At 54.4% G+C, this 20,281-nt stretch overlaps 2 protein-coding genes across 4 annotated transcripts; one reads left to right on the top strand and one right to left on the bottom strand.

Moving 5' to 3' along the window:
• Window positions 1–1,361: 1,361 nt before the first annotated feature.
• FSCN3 (fascin actin-bundling protein 3) lies at window positions 1,362–10,328 on the bottom strand. Its single transcript, XM_028746441.2, has 7 exons — window positions 9,674–10,328; window positions 7,065–7,761; window positions 6,035–6,153; window positions 5,635–5,794; window positions 3,553–3,723; window positions 2,552–2,768; window positions 1,362–1,659 (listed from the first exon to the last, which is right to left on the bottom strand). Exons 1-6 carry the CDS (start codon window positions 9,770–9,772, stop codon window positions 2,563–2,565), a joined length of 1,452 nt encoding a protein of 483 aa, XP_028602274.2. The 5' UTR covers window positions 9,773–10,328; the 3' UTR covers window positions 1,362–1,659; window positions 2,552–2,562.
• Window positions 10,329–13,341: 3,013 nt separating this feature from the next.
• Window positions 13,342–19,353, top strand: GCC1 (GRIP and coiled-coil domain containing 1). 3 transcript variants are annotated; one of them, XM_028746421.2, is made up of 3 exons: window positions 13,342–13,460; window positions 14,656–15,729; window positions 17,713–19,353. In XM_028746421.2, the coding sequence occupies exons 1-3, from the start codon at window positions 13,359–13,361 to the stop codon at window positions 19,027–19,029; spliced, it is 2,493 nt and encodes an 830-aa protein (XP_028602254.2). In that variant the 5' UTR covers window positions 13,342–13,358; the 3' UTR covers window positions 19,030–19,353. The 3 variants fall into 3 exon arrangements, with proteins under 3 accessions (XP_028602254.2, XP_028602255.2, XP_028602256.2); XM_028746422.2 differs by lacking the exon at window positions 13,342–13,460 and adding an exon at window positions 13,791–13,813; XM_028746423.2 differs by lacking the exon at window positions 13,342–13,460 and adding an exon at window positions 13,867–14,201.
• Window positions 19,354–20,281: the final 928 nt, after the last annotated feature.

Raw genomic sequence — 20,281 nt, 5'->3', positions numbered from 1 at the left:
CCCCCACAACGACGGAGCACCCAGTACCCACACCTGAAGGAGGGGAGGGGGGAAGGGGGGGGCTTCGAGGGGGGGATGGATGTCAGGGGCTCAGGAGCAGAGGCACAGGAAAGGGAGGAAATAGAGAGCGAGGGGGAGGAATCCGAAGGAAATGTTAGCGATGACAGCGGTCCGAGGTCTCTGAGTCTTTCCAGCGAATCGGAAGATTCACAGAAAGGGGCTCCCATGGTCAGAGCAAGGGGGGTGCCGAGGGGGACACCCCAGGAAGAAGGGGCCAGAGGGGACTCAGAGAGCAGCAGTTGGAAATCAGGACCAGCTTCCCCACCAGAGCGCAGTAGGGGGGAGGAGTCCCAGGTATCGGGATCAGGCGGCTCACCGCCAGCGGGAGGACATGAGTCAGGATTGGCCACGCCTCCATCGGGGAGCGAGGAAACGGTCAAGAGGAAGGTTGAAGGGTGGGCGCGCGCGCCAAGTTCAAATGTACAGGGGGGCGGCGCAGTTGGCAGCCCGGATAGGGAGCCAGGTCCCAAAGCCCGCCGAAAAGAGGGGGAGGAGTCAGGGGGGTCAGCGTCAGAAGAGTCCAGAAAGGAAGAGACCCCGGGGGGCAGAAGGACCCAGAGGAGAAAGGAGAGACGGAAGAGGTGGAGTAAGGTTAGAATCTTAAGTTGGTGTACAGGGGGTGGAGACTCAGATGGAGCTTCGCCGGTCTAGCCCCTAGACGTAGAGCTGGGCGCTGCGGCTTGAAAATGGAAACTGTACTTCAATAAAGACTTTTGTACATTACTACCGGCTAGCGTTGGTCCTCTGTGAGCTGGGACCTGGAGCCAGCTCTGACAGGAGCCCATGCTTAGGGTGCAGCTCTGGGGCTGAAGAGGCTGGGCTGGGTGCCCTTCTCCCCGACCCCCCATGGCAAAGCTGCATGGTCCGGCACTGAGGGCGGATAGCAGGTGGGGGCATGGCTGGCACGCGTCCTGGGAGCGTGGCACGTTGCCTGTGGGGGTGTGACACCCGGCATGGTGGGAGGATGCACGGCGTGTGTCCGGGGGGGCGGCCGCAATGGTACCCCCCTCCCCGTTGGTGCGCCCCACTGTTCCTCCACCAGTGTCCCCACCCCAAGTCGGTGGTGGAGGGGCTGGTAGTTGTAACTACTTCTTGAAGCGGGACATACGCTCTGCACATGCCCTGGGGCACCTCTGTTGGGCGGTTTTGCATCTGGGCTCAGGGATCTGTCCTTGGCCCAAATAAATCCTGCGGGCACCCCGCCTGCCTGCCTGCCCTTCTTCCCCCCTTCCTGTCCCTCTGGAGCCCACGACCCACCCACCCCAATGAAACAGACAGAGGCCAGGGTCTTTTTGCTTTTTGCTCCTTTTCAGAAGACACCTGAGTGGTCCTGCAAGAGGGGAGGAGCCACACCCCAGCCCCAAATTCTCCTCTGGCGGCATCTGCCCCTTCACCTCCATGGGGGAGAACGGCAGCGGGTGAGGCCCCCTTTGTGGGTGGGAGGGAAGAGCCCCCTCCTTTTCCTCTGCTGCTGCTGCTTCCAGGCCTCTTGATGATGAGTACGGATGAGGCCGCGGAGAGAAGGCAAAGGCATTAGGACGTCTTGGCTGGCCCAACAAGGACTCCGCTGGGTTTCTGTTCCTCCTCTCCTGCAGACACCTGTGGACAATGACCTCCTGGTTAGCCCTCCCAGAGCCCCTGGGGGCCAGAACCCTGCCTGGTACACACACACACACACACACACACACACACACACACACACTCTTACAAAAAGGCTAAAACAATAATATTGTCCATAAGCGCAACTCTTCAATACGCTTGCAGGAAGAATCCAGCAATAAACTAAAAACAGATGAAGAAACACCTCCACATTCCACAGGCCTGGCCAGAAATGTTTTTAGCAGGTGCCGGGGAAAGCGCAGTTGAAGGTGCCTGCCTGATATCAATAGGCAGGGAGTTCCAAAGTGCTGCCACACAAAATGATGTGAGTTCTTACCAATGAGAAATGGGTATTATGTGTCCCCTGTGGGAGCACCAGTTCCATCTAAAGGCAGCCCTGTTTAGGGAAGTTTTTAATGCTGTATTGTGTTTTTAATTTTCAGTTGGGAGCCGCCCAGAGTGGCTGGGGAAACCCAGCCAGATAGGCGGGGTATAAATAAATTGTTATTGTTATTATTTATTATTATTATTCCCCCCAATCAATGGGGTCAAGTGGGGCCAGGCCACCTCATAGGGAAACTGGTTCCAAGTTTTTCTGGGCTTTATTGCACAGTAGAACCTCAGTTTTCGAGCGTCTCTGAAGCCAAACGTTTCAGTTTTTGAATGCACATAATTGCTTCCATTTTCTGCCTCTGTTGACACACAGTGGGTGGTCCTGGAGCCTGCAAGCCAAAAACTTCACCCCCCTGAGGTGCCACAGTGGGGTGTGCTGGTGGCTGATTGAGCAAGGAGCATTGGACGTCTCTCAGGGTCTCTGCCCTCCCATCTCTGCCAGGCCCCCCGCCTCTTCCACTCCCCACCCTGGCAAGGCGACTGCCCCCCTTCTTCTCACCTGCCCGAGGCCTAGAACTCCCAGAGGCACTCGCAGGTCACTTCCTCGCTGTCGGCCACCAGGCAGCCCTCCCGGTCCGCACGCAGGAAGTACCCGTTGGGTCCCAGCACGGCCAGGAGGTTGTTCCCTCGGATCTCGACGCAGAAATTCAAGGCAAACTTCCCCCAGGGGCTGAAGGTCCCTTCCGAAGTCAGGCACCAAAAGCTCTTGCCGCGGCCTGGGAAGCGAAACGACGGCGGAAAAGACGGGCGTTGGGAGATTCAGGACAGGTGAAATAAATGGCTTTTTTTGCGCAATGCAACTGTGGAACTCCCTGCCACAGGAGGCAACTATGGCCACCGATTGGGGTGGCTCGAGAACAGAATTAGAGGAACTCACAGGGGGGAGGGCTATCAATGGCTAGTAAAGGTAAAGGACCCCTGGACGGTTAAGTCCAGTCAAAGGCGACTATGGGGTTGCGGCGCTCATCTCGCTTTCAGGCCGAGGGAGCCACCATTTGTCCACAGACAGCTTTCCGGGTCATGTGGCCAGCAGGACTAAACCGCTTCTGGTGCAATGGGACACCGTGACGGAAACCAGAGCGCACAGAAACACCGTTTACCTTCCTACCACAATGGTACCTATTTATCTACTCGCACTTTGACGTGCTTTCGAACTGCTAGGTTGGCAGCAGCTGGGACGGAGCAACGGGAGCTCACCCCGTCACAGGGATTCGAACCGCCGACCTTCTGATCGGCAAGCCCCAGAGGCTCAGTGGTTTAGACCACAGCGCCACCCGCATCCCTCAATAGCTAGTAGCCAGGATGGCTCTGCTCTGCCGCTACGGACAGAGGCAGCAATGCTTCGTAATACCGGTTTCTGGAACCAGCAGGAGGGGAGAGCTGCCCTTGTGCTCGAATCCTGTTTGTGGGTCTCCCTTTGGAGCAACAGGATGCTGGACCCGATGGGCCCTGGGCCTGCCCCCCTGGCCTGTGCCCCCTTCCCTCCCCCCCTTCACCTACTCTGGAAGTGGTAGATGCCCTCCTTGCAGGGCAGCAGCTCGATGCAGTCCGGCTCCAGGAGGTTGCACTGCAGGGCCTCGTGGCAGGAGGAGCTCCCCACGTAGCCGTAGCAGCCGCGCAACAGCAGGAAAGAGCGGTTGGCCAGGCGCAGGCCAAACTCCTCGTGGGGCCCTGCAATGCAGTGGGGCAGGAGGTCAGCTGGGAGCTGGCAAGGAGACAGGGTCCCTGAGGCATCAGCAGACCTTTGTTCCAGACTTTTCTTTGCAGCCAGCAAAGACGGGAGCTGCTCTCCTTGCTTTTGAGGTCTGGGGGTGGAGGAGGACCCCTTTTCCAAAAGAGCCAGAAGGGGTGGGATTCGTGGAATATTGAAAGTGCAGTCCAAACCAACAATTCAAGTTTTTCAAGACAGGAGTTGAGGCTCTCTGAGCTTTCCTGCATCTTTGCTAGAAAGAACTCTGCCAGAGACGTTCCCCGCACTGTGCCCTGGCAGGCAGAGGAGGGCATCGCAATATATTCTCTTACCTGTCTGGGCACACCCTTTCCCCATCTCTTTATGACCTGCCAGCAAAAGGGCAACTTGCTAAAGTCAGAGCTCCAACGCTCAGGCACCGTTTTAAGGCAGAGTTCAGTACGTCTTTACAACTGAATCGCCATTTCATTTCATATTTTTTTTTCAACTTAAATTTTTATTAGTTTTCATCAAACATACATTCCAATACATTCATTGTATTAATACATCTCATACATAACATTAGCTCTATTGAGCTTTGGACTTCCTTCCTCCCCTTCGGTAAGTATCATATATTTTCTTTGTCACGTATTTTATACATTTATCTATTTGATCATAAGCTGTTGAAGTTAATCAAATCCTGCCAGTGTCTTTAAAGATTTACAGTTGTCTCTTATATAATCCAGGTATTTACTCCAATTTTCATGAAACTTTTGTTCATCCTGATCTTTTATTTTATTTATCTTTTAACTGAATCGCCATTTCAAGCCTGCCTGTCTCTGTAATCTCGTTACTCTGCTGTATCTGTTACTCCAACAAGTATTCTGAGTGAGTAAGTGCTAATTTCAAGACTGTTAGTGTGATGATTGTTTTAAAGGGGAATTTTGCATCCCAAAATTCATCTTTTCTATTATCTTCTTCATAAAGGCCCATGAAATATTATCAAAGGCCTTTTCAGCATTTATAAACATTAAAGCAGCTTATTTATCATTTCTGACCTCCAGATATTCTATCACTTCAGTTATATTTCTTATATTATCCCTCATCTGGCATCCTGGTAGGAAACCAGCCTGATCATGATGAATTATTTCTACCAAAACTCCTTTCATTCGGTTGGCCAGTATATTGGAAAATAGCTTATAATCATTGTTTAAACGCTTCCCTTTTGAAATATACTCAGAGTCGCAAAGTGATTTCATGCTCTTTATTCAGCTCATAGTGGTGAGGAGGAATGAATGAAAGTCCCCTCAAAGTATCTGCTTATATACATTATTTACACAATGGGCTGCACATGATTGGCTAATTCCGGAATTCTCCTGTAGGCCAATCAGGTTGTGGATTCTATCTGCAGCATGATTGGGTGGTTCCTGCCAACCAATCATACTGCTGCATTGTTCTAGGATCAATCAGACTGCTGCATTCTGAATCCTATTGTTCTAGGACCAATCAGACTGCTGCATTCTGAATCCTATTGTTCTAGGACCAATCAGACTGCTGTGTTCTGAATCCTATTGTTCTAGGACCAATCAGACTGCTGCAGTTTGGATCCTATTCAACTCAGTACCTAACACCTTTTAAGCTGCAAAGGGACGACACAAACGTGAGGAAGGATAATATCTAATAAATATATCCTCTTCTAGCATCTGTTCGCATTTCTGCAGGCATTACGCCAGTTGGGTCACCAGGCCAGACTCCTCACCCTCCAGCAGGGGCAGGTGAGACGTCGCATAAGGTCAGGGGGTTTCCTTGGGACTCCTGGGGAGATGCTTCCTTTCTGCCCCACCTCCCCCAGCCAGAGACCCTCCTTGTTCCAGGGAGTGGCTCATCCTCTCTCCCCCACCCCTTCTCCTCACCTGGCTGCATGGCTCTGGCGACCACCAGCCCGACAGGAAGGGTGCCCAGGTAGCGGCCGTTGAGCGCCCTCAGGAAGATTTTCCCATAATGCCACAGGATGCTGAAGTGGGTCTCAGGTTCTTTGCTGCAGCCGTCGGCCATCACACTCTGGAACTCCCTCTGGGGAGAGAAGACCCAGGTCAGCGGGGGGGGGGGGGAGGAGAAAACCAGCCACTCTGCCCCATGGGAGTGAAAGTCGTCCCATCCCCTGTCCCCCAATATAGCAGGTGATAATGCTCTTGGGGACAAAAGCAAGGTGGCCCCTCCAACACTTGGCTGTGGGGCTGGACACCCCACCTCCTGGCCCTCACAGGGACCCTGGACCTAGCCTTTTTGGGGGTGGAGGAGCCCCTAACTTACCTGCGCCAGGTACTTGTGGTTGATGTCTTTCAGCTGCACGGTTTGGGCATCGGGACTGACATGAAAGAGGAACGTGGTCATGGGGGTCGCCTTTTTGGAGCCTGCGTAGACCTCTGAGTCTGAGGGGAGAGAAGAGCAGCTCAGCAGGTGCAGCACGGGCAGCTGCTGCCTTGCACTGAGTCGGCTTCATCTAGCTCAGGACACTGGCTGGCAGCATTGTCTCTCCAGGATTTTGTGGGATGTAATCCATTGGATTATGGGACGCGGGTTGCGCTGAGCCTAGGACTTGCCGATCAGAAGGTCGGCGGTTCGAATCCCTGCGACGGGATGAGCTCCCGTTGCTCGGTCCCTGCTCCTGCCAACCTAGTAGATCGAAAGCACGTCAAAGTGCAAGTGATAAAGAGGTACCGCTCCGGCAGGAAGCTAAACGGCGTTTCTGTGCGCTGCTCTGGTTCGCCAGAAGTGGCTTAGTCATGCTGGCCACATGACCTGGAAGCTGTACGCCAGCTCCCTCGGCCAATATAGCGAGATGAGCGCCGCAACCCCAGAGTTGGCCACGACTGGACCTAATGGTCAGGGGTCCCTTTACCTTTTTTTAATCCATTGGAGCAGTCAAGTACAACATTCCTTGTTTCCCTAGAGTGGCACCTGCCCTGAGGAATGCCCTCCCATCAGATGTCAAGGAAATAAACAACTACCTGACTTTTAGAAGACATCTGAAGGCGGCCCTCTTTAGGGAAGTTTTTAACGTTTGATGTTTTATCATGTTTTTAATATTCTGCAGAAGCTTCCAGGTTCAGTCCCCACGGCCAGGAAGGACAGGAATAGACCCTGCCTAAACCCTGGAGAGATGTGGCTGCCAGCCAGGGTTGACAATACTGACCTAGATGGAAGCAGAGAACTGTGGCAGGGACCTCCAGGGGTCATCAAGCACACCCTCCCAAATCTGAGCTGAATCACCCCTGACATGAGTCAAAGAGGCCCTGGGCCCCCGGCCTGGCCCCTGCTGCTCCCCCCGGGGTTTACTTGCCGCAGAGGATGCCCATGTACTTCCTGGCCCTGGTTCTCAGGCTGACCCACTGTGGGCACCTCTTGATGACGAACCACTCCTCGTTGTCTTCGGGGCAGTCTCCGAGGCACAGGAGCCCCCGGCTGCCCTGCGGGTACAGGATGTGCCCCTCCCTGTCGGTCAGGAAGGCCAGGCAGCCGGGCCTCAGGTTAAGGTGGAAGGCCGTCTCGGCCGAGGGCTTCTTGGCCAGCTTCTCCAGCCGGGAGACGAACTTGTGGTTGGACGTCTCCAGGTGGCAGACGCCGCAGCGCAGCCGCAGGACGAAGCCGCACTCCTCGCAGTAAGGCACCGGCGTGTCCACCCAGACGCGGTTCAGCTCGGGGTCGGTCCGCGCATACAGCCGGCTGCTGGGGTTGAAGAGGACCACGTGCGCATGCATGGCCAGCTGGGGCATCCACATGTGGCGGCGCGTCAGCTCTCTGCAGACGCAGAAGACGTCCTCCCCGTCCGACTCCAGGAACTTCTTGCTCTCCAGGTGCTGGAGGCTCCAGGCCCCGCTGGAGTGCACCTCCAGCACAAACTGGCTCTGCCGCCCCGAGGCCGGGTGACCGCACCGGACGGTGCCATCTGCGTCCACCAGGAGGCAGCGCCCTTGTTGGCCTCTCAGCACGGCCACCGTCAGCTTCCCAGGCTTCGTGGTCACCTCCAGGTCCCAGGTCTGCAGGGGGCGAGAGGGGCAGGTCAGCAGGGATCCTGAAATATACTCGGAGTCGAGAGTGGATTTCATGCTCTTTGTTCAGCTCAGAGTGGTGAGGAGGAATGGAAGTTCCCCCAGAATGTCTGCTTTATATACATTATTTACACAATGGGCCCCACGTGATTGGCTAATTCCAGGATTCACCTGTAGGCCAATCAGGTTGCAGATTCACTCCCACCTGGAGCTGGATTGGGTGGCTCCTTTGGACCAATCAGACTGCTGCATTCTGGACCCTATTGTTCTAGGACCAATCAGACTGTTTCCTTTTGGATCCTATTCAACTCAGTACATAACAGATCCCAAAGAAATGTCCCTGGGTATTTCTCTGGGCTGATTTATCATATTTCTGCGCCATTCGCACAAATCGCAAAGTGGCTTACAAGCAATAAATCACAAATATAACACAAATCATACAGAACAATTAACAAATCATCGGCAAAACAATCGATGAAACACTATTAACAAAGCAACTAAAGAAATAAGCTAAACAGCACCGTTACAACAGAAGTCAGAAATGTTACAGCACTCATCATCCATAGAACAATATTAACAACATTAACAAAATTTAGAAAGCATCTGAAGGCAGACCTGTTTAGGGAAGCTTTTCATGTTTGATGTTCTGTTGTGCTTTTAATTCTGTTGGGAGCTGGCCAGAGTGGCTGGGGAAACCGAGCCAGATGGGCGGTGTATAAATAATAAATTATTATTAAATTATTATTATAATTATGGTCTCTGTGTGTGGTTTGGGAGCTGCACGGTCAGGGAAAAAACAATGCTGTCCAGGGTTGTAAAGACTGCAGAAAGGATAATTGGGTGCGCTCTTCCCACCTTGGATCAAATCTATGCTTCCAGGTGCCATAAGAAAGCTGCAGAGATAGCGCAGGATAGTGCGCAGCCCGGAAATTATCTCTTTCAGCTTCTGCCTTCTGGAAGAAGATACAGGGTTATAAAGACCAGGACTAGAGCCTGAGAAACAGTTTCTATCCAAATGCGATTTTGGTTTTTAAACACAGTGTAAGGCAGTCTTTCCTGCCCACCTAGCAGTTCGAAAGCACATCAAAAGTGCAGGTAGATAAATAGGTACCGCTCCGGCGGGAAGGTAAACGGCATTTCCGTGCGCTGCTCTGGTTTGCCAGAAGCGGCTTAGTCCTCCTGGCCACATGACCCAGAAGCTGTACGCCGGCTCCCTTGGCCAGTAAAGAGAGATGAGCGCCGCAACCCCAGAGTCGGTCACGACTGGACCTAATGGTCAGGGGTCCCTATACCTTTACTAAGGTAGTCTTTATGTGAGTATATTGTATTCAGTTATGGGGTATCAGAGTTTTTAGGGGCTAACCAGGCTGGGATAGCTGGTTTGTGGGTTTTTGAATGTCTGATGTAGATTTTTTCAATTTCATTGTTCTTTATGGGACAATGACAATAAAGATTATCGTATCGTATAAAACAGCAACTAAAAAGGAAACAAAGCACTGTTTTTTGATGGCATTAACATAGATAAGATAGATAGTCAGAAGAACCGGTCATATATGACCTTGGCAGCATAGATAGCCATTAGCAGGGGTGTCTGTCCAAACTTTTTTCAAAGAGGGCCAGATGTGATGAACATGTGTTGGGGGCCGGCCAAAGTTGTTGACCTTTTTTTCCGGATTGAAGTTGTTGAACTTTATAAAGGATTTTACACCCAGGAAATAAACTGCCACAGGGGCCAGATTAAACCAACCGGATTAGCCCCCCAAAACGGACTTTGGACATGCCTGACCATTGCAATTCAGTGGAAAACAGCCCCAAATCTGACACTGGCTGATAGCACTCATTCTGGAACAGAACTCAAATAGAGAAAATTAAGTCTCGTTTGAGGCTTCCGGGGGGATACCTGTTTCTTCCCCAGTGAGTTTCCCAAGACGCTGACGCCGTCGCCATAGCATTCCCCAGTCAGATACCCGCCTGTCCAGTTGACCAACCCAATCTGCATGGCTGCGCAGGAGGGGCGGAGCTACCGAGGGCATCAGCAACAGGCCGGCCCCCGCTTTGGACCTTGCGCTGCCCACCGACTGGCCGGCTGGGCCATGGGAGAGGCTTCTGAGGGCGCTGGGGAGGGGGGAGGAAGAGAGGAAGAGGTTTTTCTCCCTGCGGGAGACGCTGGCCCAGGATTCCAAGGGGAGAAGCTCCATGGCAAGTCTGGCCTTTGTGACCTCAGAAAGGATGGAGGGGTCTTGGTGGACCACAGGCTGAAGATGAGCCAACCGTGTGATGCAGCAGCAAAAAAGGCCAATGCTATTCTAGGTTGCATCCACAGATAGTGCCCAGGTCAAGGGAAGTCATAGTTGTTGGGAAACTGTGTACGTGCAGCTACTCACACAGAGTCAATTAAGGTTTGGCAGACAGCCAGAAGGCAATCTGAAGGAGTAAGTCTGCCTGGTGATAACAGAGGCATGGGGACAGCTCCCTGACTGGTCAAGCTCTCTCAAGGGAGTGGTAATTAATGGCCTACTAAGTGGAATGTGTTAGTTCAGAGTCCAGAGTTCAGTTGTTCTGTGTCGGTGTAGGAGTTGTGAGTCGTGTCAGAGAGAGCTAGCAAAAGATCCGTGTTCTGTTCCTGTAAATAGTCCACTGTATATAATAAACACCTAACTAAGAACGCTGATCGTCAAAGAATTGATGCTTTTGAGTTATGGTGCTGGAGGAGACTCTTGAGAGTCCCATGGACCCTAAGAAGATCAAACCTCTCCATTCTGAAGGAAATCAGCCCTGAGTGCTCACTGGAAGGACAGATCCTGAAGCTGAGGCTCCAAGACTTTGGCCACCTCAGGAGAAGAGAAGACTCCCTGGAAAAGACCCTGATGTTGGGAAAGATGGAGGGCACAAGGAGAAGGGGACGACAGAGGACGAGATGGTGGGACAGTGTTCTCGAAGCTACCAGCATGAGTTTGACCAAACTGCGGTAGGCAGTGGAAGACAGGAGTGCCTGGCGTGCTCTGGTCCAGGGGGTCATGAAGAGGAGGACACGACTAAACGACTAAACAACAAAACAAGTTTCTGGTTCCTGCTTCGTCTATCCTGTCTGCAACCAAGTTGCCAATTGCTTCCGTGGATTCTGCGTTTACTCTGCTAGGTCTGGCTAAGGTCCTGCAACTAGTCAGAAAGTTGCGAAACACCAACAGGTTTTGCCAATAATAGTCCCGCTCTCTTCTGTCTTGGTCAGACCACACTGGGAATACTGTGTCCAGTTCTGGGTGCAACAATTTAAAAAGGATGTTGACAATGCCAAGGGGGGGGGTGTCTTGTCATCTGGGCAGGCCACTTCTTCGCTGCAAATGTCAATCAAGATGCCTGACGATCCCTGGCCTGACTGAAACATCCTTTTGAAAAGGTGGATACCTTGGCTCCAGAATCCATTGTCACAGACCTGTTTCATTCATACAGAGATACCTGCTCTTTTTTTTAAAAAAAAAAATTATTAAGAATTTCAACATAACAATTTATCAAAAACATATCATCCTCATACCCCCCCTATTTTCCCCTCTCCCAAACCAGAACCCCCCCAACTCCACTCTCTGGTTTTTCAGCACATGTTAATCTCTGCATATTATAAAATTGTAAAGATCCTTAATTTATCTATCTATATGTCACCAATAATAAATTTGTGTATGTTTATTCAAAGATACCTGCTCTTTTTTGACAGGTCTGCTGGGATAGTTATTGATAGTTTGGGGGTCTCTGGAAGAATTTCCAGCTACGTGCCAAGACTTCAGGAATGAGATTATCGCCCCTCTCTTATTGTCCACTCCGGGTCACCCAGCCACTGCCCCAGTGTCCTTTCTCTTGGCAGATCAGGATGAGCAGGCGACAGCAAAGGTGGCAAGGTTTTTAGCTGGGGCAATCAGGATAAGACCCACGATTTGACTACTGATTCCAAACCCTAAAAGGGATTTTATATAATTGACTTTTTATTTCTGTTCTTGGTATGTTGCTGTTTTATTGCTGATGGCTGCTGCAAATAAAGATTCATTCATTCATTCCGGGCCTGGTCTTATTCAACATCTTTATCAACGACTTGGATGATGGACTCAAGGGCATCCTGATCAAATTTGCAGATGACACCAAACTGGGAGGGGTGGCTAACACCCCAGAGGACAGGATCACACTTCAAAACGACCTTGACAGATTAGAGAACTGGGCCAAAACAAACAAGATGAATTTTAACAGGGAGAAATGTAAAGTATTGCACTTGGGCAAAAAAAATGAGAGGCACAAATACAAGATGGGGGACACCTGGCTTGAGAGCAGTACATGTGAAAAGGATCTAGGAGTCTTGGTTGACCACAAACTTGACATGAGCCAACAGTGTGACGCGGCAGCTAAAAAAGCCAATGCAATTCTGGGCTGCATCAATAGCAGTATAGCATCTAGATCAAGGGAAGTAATAGTGCCACTGTATTCTGCTCTGGTCAGACCTCACCTGGAGTACTGTGTCCAGTTCTGGGCACCACAGTTCAAGAAGGACACTGACAAACTGGAACGTGTCCAGAGGAGGGCAACCAAAATGGTCAAAGGCCTGGAAACTACAAGAAAGAAGATTCCACCTAAACATTAGGAAGAACTTCCTGACAGTAAGAGCTGTTCGACAGTGGAATTTGCTGCCAAGGAGTGTGGTGGAGTCTCCTTCTTTGGAGGTCTTTAAGCAGAGGCTTGACAACCATATGTCAGGAGTGCTCTGATGGTGTTTCCTGCTTGGCAGGGGGTTGGACTCGATGGCCCTTGTGCTCTCTTCCAACTCTAGGATTCTATGATTCCCGGAGGAGAGATGGACAGCTGAGCGGCTCCTTTGCATCTGCCCAGCTCAGCTGCGCTCTTCGACAGGGGCGCCTCTGCCCAAGGCGCGCCTGCAGGGGGCGCTGTCTGGCCAGGAATTTGGCCCTTGGAACGACCGGAGACACAAGGCGGCGCTGCTGCGTCTTCCGAGGAGGAAGGAGGAGGGGAACACGTGTCTCGAGATGCGCAGCCCGGAAGCATCCATGTGCAGGTGCACCGCAGGGGGACGCTTTGCTAGCCGTCCAGAGTTGCTGGGGCATAAAATTATATTTTTAATATTAATATTAATATTTATTCTTAATATATTAATATTAAAATATATTATTAACAAGGTAATATTAAAATACATCATTAACAAGGTAATATTAAAATACATCACTACTATATTATTAGAATATATTATTTATATAATTATATATTAATATTAATATTGATTAATAACAACAACAACGACACAACAATATTATAACTATTATTATTATTATGATTATATTAGGATCCTTTGGGAGTTGAGAAATTTAAGAAACAAGGAAACTCAAACATGCCAGGTGGCCCCGACACGAGCTCCTCCTCTCCTTCCGGGTGCCCTCGAGGCCATCCAAACGACCCCCTCCCCGGCTCTCAATGCGCAGCCGCGCCATGGGACCCCGGAAGCTGCCGATCCCGGCGCGAGTCTAGACAAACGCGACCGAGTCTATAGTATAGGCGTGGCTCCCTCGGCGCAGGCGCAGCACCGCCTCCCGGGCATGCGCGGACGGGCGGCGTCGGCGGAAGTGGGAGCGGGCGGCGCAGGCGCAGTGCGGGGGGGGGGCAGCTGCTGGGCGAGGGGCTTCGGGCCGGGAAGAGAGGTGAGCCCCGCCCCCTCGGACCCCCCCAGGGACCCCCCCCCTGCCGGCAGCGGAGCCTCCTCCAGCTGCTGCTGCTGCTGCTGCTGCCAGCCCGTGCGGGAGAGGCTGGGGGGGGGGGAGAGGGTGACCCCCCACCCCCTGGCAGGCCGCCCCCCTCTGCTTCCCGGGCCCCGCGGAAGGGGCCTCTCCTGCCCCCCCCCGCCACACTTGGGACAGCCAACCGGGTCCTTTTTCAAGCGCCCCCCCCCCGCCCCGACCCCCCATCCCCATTGGCACCTGACCCTATAAAGGGGGGGGGCTGGCAAGAGGAGCAGGGCCGGATCGAGGCTGGATGCGGCCCTCAGCTCCTGAAGGTCAGGGGACCCTTGCTATGTCCAGCTGTCCTTTGTCCACAACAAGCGGTCCCTGTTTTTTATGTCGAATACAGTGTTACCTCGGGTTACATACGCTTCAGGTTACAGACTCAGCTAACCCAGAAAGAGTACCTCGGGTTAAGAACTTTGCTTCAGGATGAGAACAGAAATCGGGCTCTGGCAGGCAGCAGCAGGAGGCCCCATTAGCTAAAGTGGTGCTTCAGGTTAAGAACAGTTTCAGGTTAAGAACGGACCTCCGGTGCTCATCTCGCTTTATTGGCCGAGGGAACCGGTGTACAGCTTCCGGGTCATGTGGCCAGCATGACTAAGCCGCTTCTGGCGAACCAGAGCAGCGCACGGAAATGCCATTTACCTTCCCGCCAGAGTGGTACCTATTTATCTACTTGCACTTGACGTGCTTTAAACTGCTAGGTTGGCAGGAGCTGGGACTGAGCAACGGGAGCTCACCCCGTCGCGGGGATTCGAACTGCCGACCTTCTGATCAGCAAGTCCTAGGCTCTGTGGTTTAACCCACAGCGTCACCCACTTTTTATACAGCTCTGTGGTATAAAAAGTTAAAATACTGAAACAGATAAAAATTCACATCAACTTTCTAAGCACCTTTGGGCAGCCTTGCCTGCTTGACCTCAGTAGGCAGGGAGTTCCAAAGTGTACAGAAGGTCTGACTTGGTGCAGGGAGGCTCTTTTGCTCTTGTTATGAACCCCGCCTGCTAGCCTCCCCTCGGGGCATCTGGTGGGCCTCTGTGGGGACAGGATCCTGGATGGGTGGTTGGCCTGACCCGGCTGAATGGCTCTTCTCACACCCTGATGTTCCCTTGCAGCTCTCAGAGCCAGCCCAGCCCCCTGGCGCCATGGAGAAGTTTGGCATGAACTTTGGGGGCGGCCCCAGCAAGAAGGACCTGCAGGAGACCATCGAGGTGCAGAAGAAGCAGCTGCTGCAGTACCAGGGGCGCCTGAAGGACGTGGTGCGGGCCTACAAGAGCCTTCTCAAGGAGAAGGAGGCGCTGGAGGCCAGCTTGAAGGTCCTGTCGGTCTCCCACGAGGTGGACGCCGGGCTGGGCAGCGGCGTGGCCCAGCCCCCGGGGGTGGCCGGTTCCTCCAGCCCAGACCTGAGTGAGGACCAGAGCTCGGTCCACAGCGAGGACAGTCATGGGACAGCTGCCAGCCTGGCCAGCGTCAGGGGGGACCTAGTGGGCATGGAAGAGGGGACAGTGGCAGTGGTGACCGCAGTCTCTTCCTCGAAGCTAGAGGAGACTAGCAGCTCCGAAAGCAGCGGCGTGAGCTCTGGCAGCGGGGAGCTGATTGTGGGGGGCGCTGCCGAGTCGGACAGGAGAGTCCTGCAGCTGAAGACGCAGCTGGCCACGCTGACCAGCGCCCTGGCCACCGTCACGCAGGAGAAGTCTCGGATGGAGGCCTCCTACCAGGCCGACAAGAAGAAGGCTAAGCAGGAAATGGAGAGCGCCAGCCGCCGAGCCGAGGAGGAGAGGAGCCGGCTGGAGGCCGAGGTCAAGGAGGCGCAGGAGCAGCTGGCCGAGGTCAAGGCCCGCCTCATCGCGCAGCAGCACGACCGGGCGCAGGAGCAGGGCGACCACGCCGTCATGCTGCGGGAGCTGCAGCGCCTGCTCCAGAGCGAGCGCGCCCTGCGCCAGGAGGCGGAGCTGGGCCTGGAGGAGGCCCGCGAGGCCCTGGCCGGGAAGGCGGGCGTGGCAGACCGGGCGGAGGGGGCCGAGCACCAGGCCCGGCAGCTGGGCTGCGAGGTGGAGGAGCTGAGGCGGGAGCTCAGGGCCCTGCGGGAGGAGAGCGCCCGGCCGGACCCGCAGGTGCAGGAGCTGCAGGCCGAGGCGGCCAGCCTGAGGAGCCACTTCCAGGCGCAGCTGCTGCAGGAGATGCGGAAGGTGAGAACAGGGCGGGGAGCGGAAGGGGCCCTCTCTCCCAAGGGGGTGGGTTTGCCTTCCTTGAGGGGGCCACTGTGATTTCTGCACTGCAGGGGTACGGACTACCGTATTTTTCGCTCCATAAGATGCACCCGACCATAAGACGCATCTAGTTTTCAGAGGAGGAAAACAGGGAAAAAATATTCTGAATCAAATGTTGTACTAAACTATTTAATAAACTACTGGTATGTCAGAGTGAGACTGAGAAGGACAGGAGCTGTATGGTTGTTTAGCATGCGCTCTCAAGGAGCCAGCGGATCAGCTGAGACGCGGGGGGATTTGCATAATTTTTCCCTTTCCCGCATCCCCTGCCCTCCCGTCCCCAGCAGCCTTCCTGTTTTACCTCCTGGTTTTCACTGCACTTGTGGCTCAGAGCTCAAGGTTGGGGGTTTTTTGCTGCTGGTTGCTTAAATTTTATCCTTCCCAATCCAACCCCTCCTGTGCCCTGCCGTCCCTCTGCAGCCTCATTGCTCCGTTTAGGGAGCGCGCGGACCTTTGCTAGCTGAGGCTGCTGCAGCTGTTGCTGGCTATGCACCGCTTTTAAAAGTGCCTCCTGGCTTTGAATTGCCTGCCTCCTCCCGGCTCGCTGTAAAGCAAGCAAAGCGAGAGTCTCATAGAGCATGTAAGCGGCTCTCACTTTGCTTACTTTCAGAGAGTGACAGATGGGAGCCATGGCTCCCATCCGCCCCTCCTGGCTGTACAGCAAGCAGAGATAAGAGCTGCGCAAAGCCAGGCAGAAGCCCTGTAAGGGGCTCCCGCTTTGCTTGACTGACGGGAGCCATGGCTCCGGCCAGTGCATTCGCTCCATAAGACACACAGGCATTTCCCCTTTCTTTTTAGAAGGAAAAAAGTGCGTCTTATGGAGCGAAAAATACGGTAGATGACTCGGGGAGTCCCTTCCAGCTCTGCAAGTCTGTGATTCCCTCCTGAGCGGGAGCCCCAAAGCAGGTACTGTCCTTTACCTACATGGTCCCTTGACTTCTCCAGCTCACCCCCTGGGGTCACTCTTACTGGCCCCCTCCATGGAGGTGTTTGGTGATGCCTGTGGACGTCATGCCAGCATGGAGCCTTTGGGGGGAAGAGCAGCCTGGTGGCCTCCAGATATTTTGGGCAGCAGCTCCCGTCCTCTGTCAGGGCAGCAGGTTGGCCCAGGCTGGTGGCATGACTCCCTGGCAGAGCCAAGGGATGCTTCTTCCCCACCTCCTGGCCAGGCTGGAGATCCTCTTGGGCAGGCAGAGAAAGCCTTTGATAGTATTTCATGGTCATTCTTGATTAAGGTATTTGAGAAAATGGAAATAGGTAATTCTTTCCTGGCTGGAATTGAAGAGATCTATACTGATCAGTCTGCAGATATTTTAATAAATAATATTCTTTCGGACAAATGCCAAATAGAAAAACGAGACAAGGTTGTCCCTTGTTTACAGTGGTACCTCTGGTTGCGAACGGGATCCGTTCTGGAGGCCCGTTCACAACATGAAAAGAACTCAATCTGCAGCGGCGCATCTGCACACACGCAGGTTGCGATTCACCGCTTCTGCGCATGCACGTGACGTCATTTTGCATGTCTGCACATGCACAAGCGGCACAGCCCGGATGTAACCCTTTCTGGTACTTCCGTGTCGCCACGGGACGCAACCTGAAAGAACGTAACATGAAGGGGACGTAACATGAGGTATGACTGTATTATGGCATTAGAAATAGTTCTTCAGAATATAAGGAGAAATAAGGAACTTAAAGATATTGAAGTGAGTCGTAGACTCTATAAACTAAGGGTGTTTGCTGATGGTGTGGTGTTGACCTTTGGAGAGTGTTCCGAAAGTGTGAGAAGAAATCCAAAGGTTTGGAGACGTGGCAGGTTTTAAAACAAAACCAGGCTGGGTGGATTCCCTCTGGCCTCATCCAGCAGCCTCCTCTCATGCCCTTCTGTTTCTCCTCCCCCCGCAGACAGCTCAAGCGGAGGATCGGATCCAGCTGGAGGAGCAGCGGGTGGCCAGCTTGGAGGCCCAGATCTCAGAGGTCTCTGAGCTCCTGGGCAGCTATGAGAAAGCCAAGCAGAAGGACCAGCTGGCCATCCAGAAGCTGAAGGACCGCATCGCCCAGCTGGACCTGGAGAACAAGACCCTGGCCATGGCTGCCTCCGGCCGCTCCCCGCTGGACCTCGCGGCCTTCGAGGAGAGCAGCCTGGACGTCAACGTCCTGAAGGACCGCATGGAGAAGCTGAAGGAGATGCTGCAGGAGGCCACCAAGGACAGCCCGGCGTCCGCCCAGGAGATCGAAGCCTTCTGCAGGCTGGAGCCCCCCAAGGGCGGCACGGAGACGGGGGACGGCGAGAAGGCCACCGCGGCCTACTACCAGCAGGAGCTGAAGCAGCTGAAGGAGGAGTTTGAGAGGTACAAGCAGAGGGCCCAGGTGGTCCTCAAGAACAAGTCGGCCAAGGACGGGAGCTTGGCCAAGGAGCTGGAGGCGGCGCAGGAGCAGCTGGCTGAACTGAAGGAGAAGCACGTCTCCCTGCGGCTCTCCTGCGAGGAGGGCGCCCGGCAGCGTCGCCAGGAGGCGGAGGCCTGGCGCCAGGAGGCGGCCCGCCTGCAGCAGCAGCACAGGCAGGAGCTGGAGCGGAGCCAGCTGGGCTTCCAGGAGAAGGTCCTGCGCCTGGAGGAGGAGATGCACAAGCAGCGCGACCGGGCGCTGGCCGTCCTGGCCGAGAAGGACCAGGAGCTGGAGCAGCTGAGGGCCCTGGTGCTGCCGTACTATGGGCTCCAGGGGCCCAAGCAGGGCCCGGCCCAAGCAGGAGGGCCCCAGAGCGGGGACCCCAAGGGGGACGAGGGCGACGTCTCCCTGGAGACCCTGACGCAGGCCCTGCACCTGGCGGCGCCCAAGGAGCCGGCCTTCCTGCTGTACACGGAGCAGCTGGCCCGGAAGGAGGTGGAGGCCTCGGCCCTGAAGAAGCAGAAGCGCAGCCTGGAGGCGGCCCTGCGGCAGCTGCAGGAGAGGCTCCTGGAGGAGGCCGAGCGGCACCGGGAGGAGGTCTCGGGGCTGCAGGGCCGCCTGCAGAAGAGCGCCCGGGACCAGGGCAGGGAGGGCGCCAACCTGGAGTACCTCAAGAACATTTTCTACCGCTTCCTGACGCTGACGGACCTTCTGGGGCGGCAGCAGACTCTGAGGGCCATCTTGACTATCTTGCATTTCAGCCCCGAGGAGAAGCAGGCCGTGCTCAGCCAGGCGGGGGGCGCAGGCAGCTGGTGGCCTTCGGGGAAGAGGTGAGCCCCCTGGGCTGCCGTGGGGCCGGCTGCTCTGCCCAGAGGGTGCCCCTGTGCCAAGGAGGGAGCGGGTCTGGCAGTTCCTCTTCCCGCAGCTGTGGGCTCTGAGCGCCTTTCTGCTGCCAGGATCCGCCCAAGAGCCATTTCTTAGAAGGGACCATGATCTGGGAGACGGGGGGATTTTGAATCAAGTGGGGTTTTTTTGGGGGGGTGTCTTCTTTTGCCAAATGGAGGAATTATTGCAGGCTGCGTTTGGGGTTTTCTTCTTCCTGCCTCTCAAGCTTCAACTTGGTTTGTGATCTGCAAATAAAAAGGACCAGCAAGCAGAGACTGTGCTGTGGGCAAATGCCTCTTGGTCTTTTGGGGCAGGATGCGGCACGTGGGGCACCCAGGGGTGGAGCTGGGGGGGGGGCAGAGGAAGAGGGCACCTCTCCAGGGTGAAAGGGCTTCTTCGACTTGGGAGGTGGCTCCTTGGGAGCTGGGTGAACTCAGGGAGAGGAGGCCGGGACTTGCCAGCCTCTCCACATCATGGGGTGGGGCATGTGGCACTGCTGACCAGGCTGGCCCCCATCGCAGGAGGGTGGGGGGCAGAGCACCCTGCAGATTTGCCTAGCGAGGGCTCAGCGCTCGGCATCCTTACCTGGAGAGGGCCGGGGTGTGTTGGGCAATGTCCCAGGATCTGAATCTCACGCTGAACCCTCCAAGGTTTAGGCAGTGGAAGCTGCCATTCCTGCATTGCAGGGGGTTGGGCTAGATGACCGCACGGGTCCCTTTCTAAAGTTCTATGAATCTGTGAGCATCTTGCAGGGACAAGCTCCAGTGGCCGTACTCTGGCTGAATGCCCAGCCCCGTTGTGGGTGCCACCCCATAGCCAGGCCTGCTGCTCTGTGGGTCCAGGGTGGGGGGCTGCACTCTGCTGCCTGACGCTGGTGGCCTGGCTTTGCCAAGCAGGGCAGAAATGGAAAGGAAACATTTGCCAGCTCTTGGATTTGCAATGAAGGTGAAGGAAAACACACACCAGCCACTTGAGGGCGGTTTTGAAATGCGCGTGGTCACTGTGGCCCTTTTTATTTTGCAAAACAGCTGTGATTCCTGCACTGCAGGGGCTGGGCTACATGAGCCCTGGGGTCCTTTCCGACTCTTGTGATTCTGCAATCCCCCGTAACCTCCCAGCTGCTGCGAGGGGTAAAGTGCCTTCATGGGTCTCTGCTCATCCTGCATGAAGCCTCTCCCTGACTTCAGGCCCAGGTTTTTCT

The sequence above is a fragment of the Podarcis muralis genome, chromosome 10, assembly GCF_964188315.1.
Source record: "Podarcis muralis chromosome 10, rPodMur119.hap1.1, whole genome shotgun sequence".
NCBI classification, from domain to species: domain Eukaryota; kingdom Metazoa; phylum Chordata; class Lepidosauria; order Squamata; family Lacertidae; genus Podarcis; species Podarcis muralis.
This window is presented reverse-complemented; position numbering and strand designations above follow the sequence as displayed.